Source organism: Neodiprion pinetum, chromosome 5 (assembly GCF_021155775.2).
Source record: "Neodiprion pinetum isolate iyNeoPine1 chromosome 5, iyNeoPine1.2, whole genome shotgun sequence".
Classification (NCBI taxonomy): domain Eukaryota; kingdom Metazoa; phylum Arthropoda; class Insecta; order Hymenoptera; family Diprionidae; genus Neodiprion; species Neodiprion pinetum.
The window spans coordinates 9,408,039-9,420,927 of record NC_060236.1 but is presented as its reverse complement, the minus strand read 5'-3'; the positions used below and the strand labels follow the sequence as shown (position 1 = coordinate 9,420,927).

The window sequence follows — 12,889 nt, the reverse complement described above, 5'->3', positions numbered from 1 at the left end:
TGATTGTTCGTTTCCGCATGGCATTCCTTAATTGGAGATGATCGGCTAGTAAGTGAAATAATTTTCATCGATCCTGAAAAATCTCTGGTCTTTGCGATCATCGTGTTCGGACACTTCGTAACAATACTTGAATCTGCGTTTTCCACATTTGTAAATAGCAAGAAAGGATCCGCTGATCGCCGAACTCTTGATAAAAAGGAATCGCACGTGCGCGTGTATACCTGACGATGGGTGTAAACCAATCGGAGGCAGAGCTCAGGTGTTTTCTTACATAAAGCTCACAATACTGAGAAAGCTGTAGGGTCGAGCGGGTGGGCCGAGTGCGGTGGTCGCGTTTATTTTTGGCAGATTAGCTACGACGACGTAACTAGGTGAAAACCCTAGGCTGTAGACGAAAGTGTGGTAGTCGTTCCAAATACACGCATATACGTAGTAGTAGCCTTATAGTTCATAGATGCAGGGCCAACCCGTAGCCCAGTTGTCGGTTTGCTTTGCCAACACGAGACAACATTTCCGTGCTTCCGCTGCTTCTTCCTATTCTTCTTCGTCTTCTTGCTATCATTTGCTCGGATTTTACATTCAATATCCGTTTAGGTGATCCGTTTAAAGAAAATCTCGGTACCAATCCCACATTGCTCGAATTCTGAAGTGATTCACACTGTTTAGTGATCAATTTAACTCTGTTTGATGTCACTCGACAGAGAATGAGATTTTCGTAGCTGCTAATCTGAGGCAGTTAAAGGTGGATTAACACCTTCCATAGTGCCATTCTACATCGCTTATCACCGAACCATGTTGCGTTTCAACACCAAACGAGGCGGACCACTATGGAATATTCGAGCAATGTGAATTTCAGCGGTAACTTTTTTGCGTGTTTAACTGTACCTGACCTCATCGTCCGTCAGGTTTGAGTAGGATCTGCTTGTCGGCCTTCTCCTGACCCAGTGTTCCGTTACGTAAATCGATCGGACCTGTTATCTTGTTTCATCTATCTCTGGCACACCTTCAATTATCGGCATTTTACTTCAAAGATTCGTGCAGTGGGTCAGGCCGAGTTGGCTTGTGATCGTGACACGCGCATTTTGTAGTTTTTCACCCCTGTAACATCAATGCTGATAAAGATATCACTACAGTGTCGTTTCTTTGGTGTTTTGAATCCACTAACAAGGGTCGATTTTGGATTTGGATTCCAATATGTGAAACTAGGGCTGCGTATCCATTTAAAACAGCTTTGTTGTTTACAAAAATCAGTTTTTTCAACGCTGTATAAAATTGTTTTTAACGATACATTAAAAAACGAAACATTCAATGTGCGTAAATACTAAATAAAAATCGTTCTGAAAGTGTATTTTCAACACGTTTTAGAGAATGAAGAAATTTACTTGGTTATCTTTGACCCTGCGTGGAATTTATCTCGCAACTCGAGTGACCAATTTGTCACCTTTGAGTTGATCGATTTGAGCCCACGCCTAAGTTCGCAGGAGTGTATGAAAATAAAAAGTTTTTGAAACGTCACGCTTAGATCTGATATTCTGATTATCACGCGACATATACAGTATCGATTTTGCGGACAACAGACAACAGAGGTCTTACAAGTTTCTCAATTAGGGATTTTAAGGGTTCAAAAAATATACATCTTGGATAGTCGTTGACTCTCGAAATGATGGTAGCCACAATTCTCTTAAGTGATTAGAACATTCATTTTTTTTATTTTGATTTTCCATTCAGGCTTGAATTGTGCCTCCATTCTGGAATCGAAATTAAATCTTGTTACATAGTTCAGTTATCAGTAAATCTTATGTGGTCGAAATTGTTATTGAGTCGCCATCAAGCACCGGGCTTGGATAAATGGACTGAATAACTTTGGGTAATAATTACCTTATAGGAATCACTGGATTAGATTTTTCAACGTCCGGAAATCTCTTTTTTATAGACACAGAGCTGTAAGTGGTATACGGTGAAGTGTATTTTTTTGTAATAAATTGACTGATTGTGAAAATGACGAGTACCTCTGTGAGACCGATGTCCCCAATTACGCCTGCCCGTTCGGCCACTCTGGAGCGGCATAAACGCTGGGAGCGTTATATTAGTAAGTAAAAATAGCACAATTAACGTTATACGTTGATTATACGTTATGGGATTTCACGTCGTCAAGTGACAATTGGTTAATTGGTAGGAAATCTGAGATGTACGTGAACTCTATTTAAAGTGACATGTAATATTATATAATGCATTATATTTGTATGCAGAGAGGTCGAAAATTTATTATCTCGTTCGGTTTATCAATCTATGTAATCAATATTGCTGCTGCGTTGGTTTAGAAACCATTCACGCAATGATTCACGAGTCATAAAATAGATTTGAACGCGCGCAAAAACCAAACTAAACGTTACAAAAAAAATTAAACAAAATTAACCTCTGGGCTTTTAGCCAAAGCTTAAAGCTCATTCACGTTCCGAAAGTATGCAATAAGCTACGTTGGAACGTCGTACTCTTGACAGCTACGCATCAATCTTTTCTGCAGAACGTATCAAATGTACAGAAAATAGTCACACTGAAGTCTTATACAATGATGAATCGCGGATACTTGCGGATGAAATAAAATTATTAGGTATATTATTTTTCACGTGCATTATCAGTAATAAAATTTACAGACTTGGTAGTTCATGAATTTCCGTTCAAATAAGAGAGAGAACCAGAGCGACATAATCGATGAGAGCAATAAATTTTGAAAATGCGACTTCGATATTTTTCGCATTTTACAAGTTTATTTTATAGTTATTCCATCTATCTGGGCGTCGGAATTGATTAAAACTGAGAATCAAAACCGTGAAAAAGTATGAAAAAAATGTAGATAGCATTCACCCCCGCCATTTTGTTTACTCTCACTTAAGAGAATTCTGAAATTTTCATCACCTTAGTTCTTTTATATCTTTTATTACCAAGACCTCCATTTTTCATCAATCGTTTATAAAAATAACTGACCGACAGGGTAATTCTGATCCTGAATTTCAAAAGCGTCTCCTCGATCTTCACAATATCCTCAACAAAACATGAATCCCCGCCTTTCTTCGTTCCAACTCTACCCCATACATACGTACAATATACTAGGTATAAAACAGTTTTTGGAACTGACAACGCGATTCCGGCGTGAAGTGGGGCGAAAGACCCGAGATAACGAAGCTCTGGAGGCGCGCGTTCGTCGTGCACCGGAGATTACAGAAAAATTTCGTCACGCTGGAGTCCCCCCCCCCCCTTCATTTTTCCAGACGATGCGATGTCGCGACGAGTCCTCCGCCGCTTACACGTTTCCACCTCTTCCCCCCCCCCCCCCCTCTGCTCACCCCCCTCCCCCCGTGAACCGCGTCGGGCGACGGAGAAGGCGACAGCCTTTCCTCCACCTCCTCGAGGGAACGCTTCGCGGAAGCCCATAGAGTCCCAACGCAATCGGCGAACGGCCGACCGGCGACCTTCTCGTCAGAGCAAGCAATTCACAGTCAGTCAGTCAGTTGGTCGGTCGGTCCCACTCAACTCCGCTGTCTACGAACGGCGCAGAATATTGTACAAATATATTACCGCGCACGTTTGGAGTATATAAATTGCACAGTCGAAAAGACCCAGTTACTAGACCCTAATCCAGCCTCCCCCCTTTTCTCCATTCGAACGCAAAGGTGGTTTGCCGGTGATATTTACTCGCGAAATAAGTTGGTGCGTACCGTTTTCTTCACCTCGTAAAAATGGACAGTCAGTGCGCCTACGCCAGGAGGTCGACCGACAGTAACGACCTTTACGAGGTCTACGATCCTCAGAGGGCCCGCAACGGGGCCTCGAGCAACCTCGTAAGCCTCGGTGAGAATCCAATTCGTCTCAAGATCCCCCGACCATTCGTCTCTCGTATTTGTGATTTTCAAGGTTGAAGTAGTAGAGTTTTTTACTAGCTAAATGCAGTGCCCACTGAGTGCGATTTTCCTAGGATTTCGCTTCTGTTTTTCGTTCGAAGCTGGGAATATTGCACTCAATGCACACCGAATACAGCTAGTGAAAAACGCTATTTGGTAACGTTGGTTTGACAAAAAATTCACTAGTTTACGATCTTATAGGGTTTTTTACGGGCTGCACTCACAATCAGTGTGTACTACATGTCAGTTCTTCAGTTTTCAACAAATAGTAAAAGTGAAATCCGGGGAAATTCACACTCGATGCATTCAGTGCAGTCAATTGAAAACTCTATTGGAATGATTTGAAAGGAGGCAAGTTTTCAAAATAAGTAGATTAGTATCTTTTCATATGCTAGTACGGTTTTTTGAATTTCAGAGGGAAAGCGGAATTCGAAATTTCGAAATAACGACTTGCTTATCGCATGCAATCGTTACAACAACGTGACTAACTTCAATATTATATCAGATTCCTTACGTTTCGATCAGAAATCACGGCAGTCGCGACTCGGTTGACGCTGCGGCTGACGTCATCGACGCTCTGGTGTTGAGGTTAAAGGTACAGTTTGTCGCAAGGGTTATTGGGTAACTTGAACCATCGATACATGCTCGAATAAGTAGCAAATTCAAGGTTCTTGAATGTTGATTAGTCCGTGATGCGACGTCACTTTTTCCGACTTAGAGTGCGAATAAACCGAATAGACAAACTTTACCAAGGATGGAAACTGCACGCGTGTTTAATCTGCGATAAATACTATTTCTTAATCCACGAAATAAATTAAATCTCTTAAGCGTTGGTACCTGCAGAGTATATCATCATTTGCAGCGCATTTACATTATACCGCGGTGCAGAGGATGAGTATAAATCATAGACTTATAGGCAGGATGTTCTTCGCGAGTATAACGGATTGCAGTGCACGGGATCTCTGTAGTAGTTTTGTTGCATTAGGAGTCAGGAATTCAAGAGAGAATATATACTTATACGTATGAATCCACGGACACGATATGTACGATCCACGCGCGTGCCACAAAATGCGTAACAGAATAGAATGTTGTGCATATCTCGACTGCATCGTTCCACATCGCAAGATTATGGAAGAAGTATTTTTGAAACGCGTTATTGTTGCTCGAAATGAATTTACTCCATTCACTGGCAAAACTTCATTTTCAAGTATGATGATTTAAGATTTTATTTATATGTTTTTCATTCTTGTATGCCAACGTCAAATGTTTTTGATCTTCACAGTTTTTGCCTACAAATTATCTAGAAGCATTTCGCTTGAGTAATGTTCATTAATGGTTTCCAAGTGGTTGACTGTGTCTTTTTTTGTAATCAAACCGAAACAAGTTTCTTTTTATAAAAATTTTATGTGCCTATTGATCAATGTATCGTTTGTTTTTCCTGTTACTTACGTCGTTAGTCATTTGCATATAAAATTTACTTAGAAAGGAAACTCGTTCCGGTTTTGATTCCAAAAAATAATCAACCACTGGAAACCCAGAAATGAATATTACGTACTACGTCCTTCGTTAGGTTTGCACTTAGACGGTGACATTTGTCGCTACACTCCTTTAGCCCATTTTTCTCTTAATCACAGGTCAGTTTTTCGTTCGAGGCATGCTTTTTAATATTTTCTATGTCTACCGCCCAAAGATCGAAAATCAACATTTTCTCAAAAGTTCCGTAATCAATTCTGATTAAATTTTCACACAAGATTATACATGTAAAACAAAATTGTCAAGACTAAATCGAATATTCCGATACATCTAGCTTCGGAGTTATGAAGTTTTTGATTAATCATTTAAATGATATTGTTTCTTTATTACAACATTTTTTTTACAAAATACCACAAATTTGATACGTATTTCGTACATGTATCTGTACATTTCGTATATTTTTGTACATGTACAAACATGCTAATATTTTATAAAATATGATATACCTCTTGAGAAACGTATAAATGAAGTTTTACTATATCGACGTTCAATGTATTATTGCATATTTTTGTGATTTACATATTCTTAACCTCGTAACAATTGTTATTTACTACATTGCTCGCACGCAAATTTTCTTGAGATAATTATGAGAAAGCTAATAAAACCTCAATGCAAATGTAGCGATTCAAAAAAATGAACCTGCAAGAATTAAAAAAAGCGTATCTTCAATTTATTCTATATATGAATAATACCAATTTTCAGATATGATGATACAAGTATAAATGCTCTGATTACCTAAGTAATTGTTAAAGGTACGTTTTACGCAGTAAGTAATTGAGTATTTTATTTACTCAATGAAAAAATCATTCAATTCTTTCGACGGTTTCGGTACAAGTTAAACTTGAATAATTACTTCACAGAAAACAAAATGACAATTAGATAGATTCTGAATTAGAGATAGAAATATTTTCACCTCTAATTGTAACAAACTGGGATTTTAGTCTTAATTTTACGAAAAATAATGAGAAAATGCGAACTTTTTCATATTATTTTATTTGAAAGATCTTGCAATAGCTGATTAATATATTCTTACAATAAAAGTATCCTTAATATGTCAATTTCTCAAGCGGCTTGCAGCTTGACGCATTGCTTTCTATAACGCAATCTGCTGACATTCTTTGAATATGCATAACAAGGAATTATTCGCTGACATATGCCGAACAAGCACAATTATGTTGAACTATTTTTTCAGATTGATCTAAACATAAAAAATCAAAATAACCTACTAATAACCTACTGAAAAAATTAAGATCCCTTTCTTCTTTTTCTTGACGCGAAATGAAATTGATTTTAATATAAAGTTGATGGACAGATGAATGTACAGCAACAAATATGGACGCTGTAATTCATGAAGATTTGCAGCATGGAAAATAAAACTAAGCATTCAAATTTGTTATTTGAGTATTATAGATATTACTTTCTCCACTCTACGAGTTACTCACACATTCACACTTGAAGTAGGTGAATTTCATCTTTGTATCTAATTGTGTTGAAGTTTTTAAATGCAACCTGATAAAAATTTTGTAAATTGCTTTCTTTTTACGTAAAAACATCAGCAGAGGCAATCAGCAAAGTTTATCGTGCAGTGTTTTATTGATATTGAAAAAAAATGTAATACATTTCCGTATTATATTATTTCAGGAATGGTAATGTCGATATACATATTATATATTCTATTTTACTCAACGAACTTAGAGCCAAGCTTGCACCCGATTTCTACCCATGCCTTATCCAATCCCCTCTATATTTATTATACGATACGATAATACGTAACCGGATCTTCGACCATGCTTGCATAAGATAAAGTTTAACTTGGTTGCTTCCAGATGCCCTCCTCGCCGATCTACAGAACACGGTATCTCCCGATGGTAACAACGCGACAACACCTGGCTATGGATCACTCAATGGGGCAAGATCGCATCCCGGCAATTACAGGGGTTACGATAATCGAACGTCACCGTTGCCGCCACAGTCGGTGAGTTGGCCTTGTGACTGTGGAGGGTAGAGATAAGGAGGACTATCTCCGTGTATATAAAGTGTCCGTAAAGTATAGTGAAATTAAGATGGAGTTACCGCAGCTAAAGTTCCACATTTAAAAGAAAACGCCAATCAGATTGTATAAGCTTTAATGCTTATTAGCGCCAGTCTGGTGACTTATTGAATCACTATTTGTCGCTTTTTGATGGACACTTTGACAGTTGTAAACCCGTGTGTGATACTTCTCCTCACCTCTACCCTGCATACTTATGACAAACTACGTATGGGTAGAACACCGCGCTATGATCAGTCGCGTTCGAACTGCTTTTCGAATAATTTCAATTCTTACAGAAGGGTTAGAAGAGTCGTTAGCTGTATGATCGAAATGCTTTGTCATATACACTGCATGTCTTCTGATATGATTCTAAATTCATTCTAATGGTCTTCCATCAGTCATCACTCGTATCCGGCACTGCTGCCATGCATTTGAACCAATTTCAAAGGTTGTGTTGCAAGCTCCAGTCGTTGGCAATACCCTAGTAGTATACAAATTATTACTTAACTACTGTCCCCAATAATGGACTTTTGAATATTTGAAAGAATGTTGATGAGTCGACTTTCTCGTATCGTCTGCATGCTCAATCGCTGGATTGCAATTGCATGATGTTTTATTTTTAGAACCGAAGGCGCGTGCTCGATACTCCAAGTCCTTATCTGTCCCCGAACGTCTTATACGCGTCCTCGAGATTTCGGAAGGAGGGTGCATATGGCTTGCGCTTTTCTTGTCGTTATACATTATACATTATGCGTCTTCCCGCCAGACGCCACCGGAAACGATAATGAAACTTCTCATATCGTGTGTCATGCGGTCTTCAAGTAGGTACAACGTTATACCGAGTATAAACTCCGTCGAAGACTCAGATCCACGGCGAGGTGGTAACGACGTATTTTGTCATCCCCCCGGTGATTCAGAGAATGAATCGCATTCGTGGAAACTTATGAGTTAATTAATGGAATGCGTGATGTCAAAATTTGTCATTCCTCTGGTGCGGTTGAGTTCTTTATTTTAACGAAAGGAAAACCACTTTGTGATGGAGAGATAACTAATTTACCCTATAATATAAATATTTTAAATCGGAGAACACTCTGCAGGTTGAGTAATAAGGATTCTTGGAAATATTATCTAGGGAAATTGAAAATTGTGGCTAAAAATGAAAACTGCTTAGAGGCAAATATATTTGTATTCCCAATGAAATATTTGGCCAAAGTTATAGGTTCACGCTCTTTTTCACCAGTATCATTCCGTAATCTCAATTAGAAGTATGCAATCTTTTCAAACAACGAGTTGAATGACGTGTCAATGTACATTTCATCGTTAAATCACGCTTGAAAAGTCTTCCCATATGACCTTACAATTTTCAAGTAACTTATTCCGAATCGATCTTACTTATGTTGAAATTGAGTTGCTCATGCTCAATACTCGCCATGCTCGTAATTGTTGTCACTTTCTCCCTATTTTGTTAAAAGTATTTTGGTACAAAAATATATTATGCGCAATATGAAAATTGCAAAGTAAGAATATAAGTGATAATGAAGAAAACTGTCTAAACTAATGCAAATTGCGTAGTATTTTCTAAATAAATTTGCCTTTTTTCGTAAGCTTGAGTCGAAATAGATTGTTAATTTGATAGTGTATTGAAAGAAATACTTCATTTATCCAGGAATAAATGAATTAACATCGAATCGGTGCAAGAGAAACTCGAGCAGTGTTCATTTATAATTTGTATTCGAATCGCTCAATAATTTTCTTTCTCTCTCTATGCCTGTCGGGTATTTACCATTTACTTAAGTACCTACTCTCGTATCTCTGCTTCAACGTAGCTGGTTTATGTACTCGGTTGATTTCTCGCTCACTGAAATGAGGTTTTGTCATCGGAAGAGGTCTGTGTAATGTATAACCAAAAATGGAGAGAAAATGACACCCATATGACAGAGGTGTACTTTATGTATGTACCAGAAGTTTGACTCCGCTTGTATCGGAATATTTTTCTTTCTTTCTCAAGCGCACATTAATAAAATGCAATTTAAAATCATTCATGCCGAATTGAAAGCTCTGGAGGAATTTTAAGAAACTTTCTTCTACAAATAGTAGAAAATCAGCTATTCGATGTTATTTTTACTCAGAATAACAATTATTATTAGTTATCCTCACTTCGCAGGCTTCAATGGGCACTTTCCTTTTAGCTCAATTTTCTGACAAAAATCGACACCAAGTGATTTCATTGTTCGGATCTAACGGAATAGGCCAATGAAATCACTTAGAGTCGTGTTAAGTTGTGTCAGAAAATTGACGTGAACGGAAAGGGCCAATATTCGTTAATTTTTGGCAATGTCTGACGATCCGGTTCGCGGACCACCGATATTGTCACGCCCGATATTAACACGCGTTATCGACATCGGTAAAACAGGATGACAGACACTCTAATGTATTGCTTGAAAAAAACAGCAATTTTTAATGAATTTAATGCATCATAAATTATTTTCATACACAGCGAAAGGAATGATTTTTTTTTCACGTTGGTTTACGCAAGTATGAGAATAAACCTCCTTAAATTCACTGTTTTTCTCTCGGTCCGGTATTGTTAAAACAAATGAATTATAACTTACTTAAATTAAGTACAGCAAGATTTTTTTTTAGTTGTTTGTGTATATTCAACGCATAATTGGGAATAAGTGTATTTCAATCCGAATGATATTTGCTCCTTAAAATTTTTATTCCCCTACTCAGAGATGAAAACCCGCCGGAAAGGACTACACCCAAAGCAGTGCTGATATGATTTATTCGTGAATTCAATACACGAATGTTGGACGTTCTAATTTAGGAAAACCTGGTTCGATGAAATCACCGACATTTTTAGGAATGACGAGCAAACGTCTTTGTTAACCAAAATATAAATTTCAAATGGTAATGATGTTCCGTGTGCCATACTTTACCGACGGTGTGTTGCTTTCGACTTACAAGTTTCGTGATCTGCTCAAATCTACACATTTTTTAACTCCCCCACTTCGATCAATCAATTTTAACGACCGATAAAACAGAAACACAATCAAGTTCTCTTTCGAATTATTTTAAATGACGGTCGACGGATCGGTCGGTAAAGAAATTTCAAGTACACGTGGCCTTCGTCAGGTGGCGGGATCTGTTTTCTTCCGATACTTAGGGCGCGGTCACGACTCCTGCAGATTATAAATATAATTTCCCACGGAGCGCGAGGTTTTTAAAGACTGTTTCACCTCAGCCGCGACCTCAGGTTAATAGAACCTGACCCTCTGCAGCGACGACTTATTATGCACCTGTCCATGTCTCACGACTTGGCGGTCCATGTCTTACGACAAATTATATAATTATATCCAATAACAGGTCACTTGATTATTTAAAGCGCAAAATTACCACCTGCATTCTATCAAGAGTTTCTGTTGTAGATTGCGTATAAAGGCAACCGAGAAACGTTAGTTTCAACGCTGTGTATTTTATACGTAATATTTGTAACTTTAGTGGAAAATAATGCCGACGAAATTGAAATTAATCTTTCAAAATTTATAAAATGTGGAATCCACGGCTTATTGGTGTCGTTTTCTTTTTTCTTTCTTATCATTACTTCTTACGTACGGAAAAACGTTTATTCTCCTTGAACTAGACACTGAAACGTCCGTGGTTGAAAACTTGGAACTAAAATTGGCTCCGCGAGTCTATTCTTCACCTACGCTCTTTACTCTCTCTTACCATTAGCGTATACGTATGCATTATATATTGTTTTTTTCTTCGGGTTAACATAGATTCAAGGGGGAAACTGGTATATAATGTTTGAGGGTTCTTTTTATCCAGAACTCTATTACAATATCTGTAACACCTCTTCAGTATTTGCTTCGGAAATTCAACCATCCAAAGAAAACATTTTTGGATGTCAAGTTCTTGAGGTACCATTTCTGGAGAATATAAGCGTAAAAATCTCTGTAAATAATCGAAAATCCCACTGGTGAAAGAAATGAATTTTTACTCTTTGCGGTAAAAAAAAAAAAGCATGATCTCTACTGATTCGGCTGTAACATGTTGAGTTTAATTTGAAAGCACAAAATCTCATGCAAGTTCTTTCTCCCATGATTACTTGTGTTATAAACACTGATCGTGAGCTAAATTTTCGAATGAAAATTTCCTTTGTGTTCCAGAAAATCATGTTCTTTTCAAACACTCCTATCTTTTCGAAGTTTTTGCGAAAAACAGTTGAGAATGCGCATGTTTGTAAGTTGATATTTTGACCGGTACTGTGACGTGAAAAATTTAAAACAACATTGACGAACGTGAGACTCGCACAGCTGAACTCTGCTAAAGTACCTGCACATACAGAAAGTAATCAACGATATAATCTAAATTACGCATATTATAAATTATCAACTAATAACGATTATAATACGAATTCGAAGCTATGTTGAATGAAGCTTCAATTTAATTTTGGCTCCAACTTTATCATCCGTTCACAAAAACGTTAATTTAAAAAAAGACCAAGATTATTCGAAATATCTTTATATTTATGATTGCAATCCGAATATTTTTGATAAGAATTCTTTTATACTTAAAAAAAATTTTCATACTTGAAGTAATCGTATATTACGGATAAGATACTATCATCTAAAAAATTACGTAACCACGAAATAGTTGAAGTTCTACGCATAAGTCGCCTAGTCGTCAAGGGAAGAAAAGGAAATGTCTTGGTGTTTTTCCTCCAATCGATGATGCCCCTGTTGAATATATTATATACTGCCTCAAATGAATCATGACTACAATTTTTTCTTCAGTATCAGTAACATTAGTTACTATATTTGAAAAAAAAAAAATTTATCTGAAGATTGAAGTATTCGACGATCAGTTTTTATTTTTTAAAGAACAGATAAGTGTGAAGAAAAGGTAGATTTGACTTCATCATAAAAATGCAGAATCATATAACTATTTCGAAAATAACTGTTTTAATATTTTTGTAAAAACTCAAAAGTGTCTGTAAATTTAAAGCTCCATTAGTGCCACGTTATACTATGAACGTGTTATACATAGATTTCGAGGAAATGTAATACAAGACATACATTCCGATGTATGCAAATAACAGCAATCCGCACAAAGCTTCATTATAGTTACGCGACAAAAAAGTAGCCTAGAATTCGAACTTTTGCGTATATTATAACTTTGGCATAGTATACATAGATATACGTGAGATATCCGAGTATCGCGGAGTAGGGGCCAAAAGTCGATATTATTAATAGACGCAGATACGTGTGTGGATTTTTGAAACTGGAACCCCGGCAGCAGTTGCTCCGTGTATGTATTCGCTGCTGCAGAGCCTTGACACTCATTCGCATCAATTGACTGACACTTGTTTGTTTTCCCAATTCGTGTTGCGATGAAACCACCTTGCGTTGAAAATAATTTA

The 12,889-nt window shown here is 37.3% G+C and overlaps 1 protein-coding gene across 6 annotated transcripts in view; it reads left to right on the top strand.

Moving 5' to 3' along the window:
• Window positions 1-12,889, top strand: part of Pax (Paxillin) — a 48,023-nt gene that overhangs the window by 22,735 nt on the left and 12,399 nt on the right. For 3 of the 6 annotated variants that reach the window (XM_046629078.2, XM_046629075.2, XM_046629079.1), the window contains exon 2: window positions 7,259-7,407. In XM_046629078.2, coding sequence (XP_046485034.1) covers window positions 7,259-7,407 — 149 coding nt within the window. Of the gene's footprint in view, window positions 1-1,962; window positions 2,090-3,529; window positions 3,850-7,258; window positions 7,408-12,889 lie in introns of those variants that run through there. The other 3 variants (XM_046629077.2, XM_046629074.2, XM_046629080.2) reach the window with 3 other exon arrangements.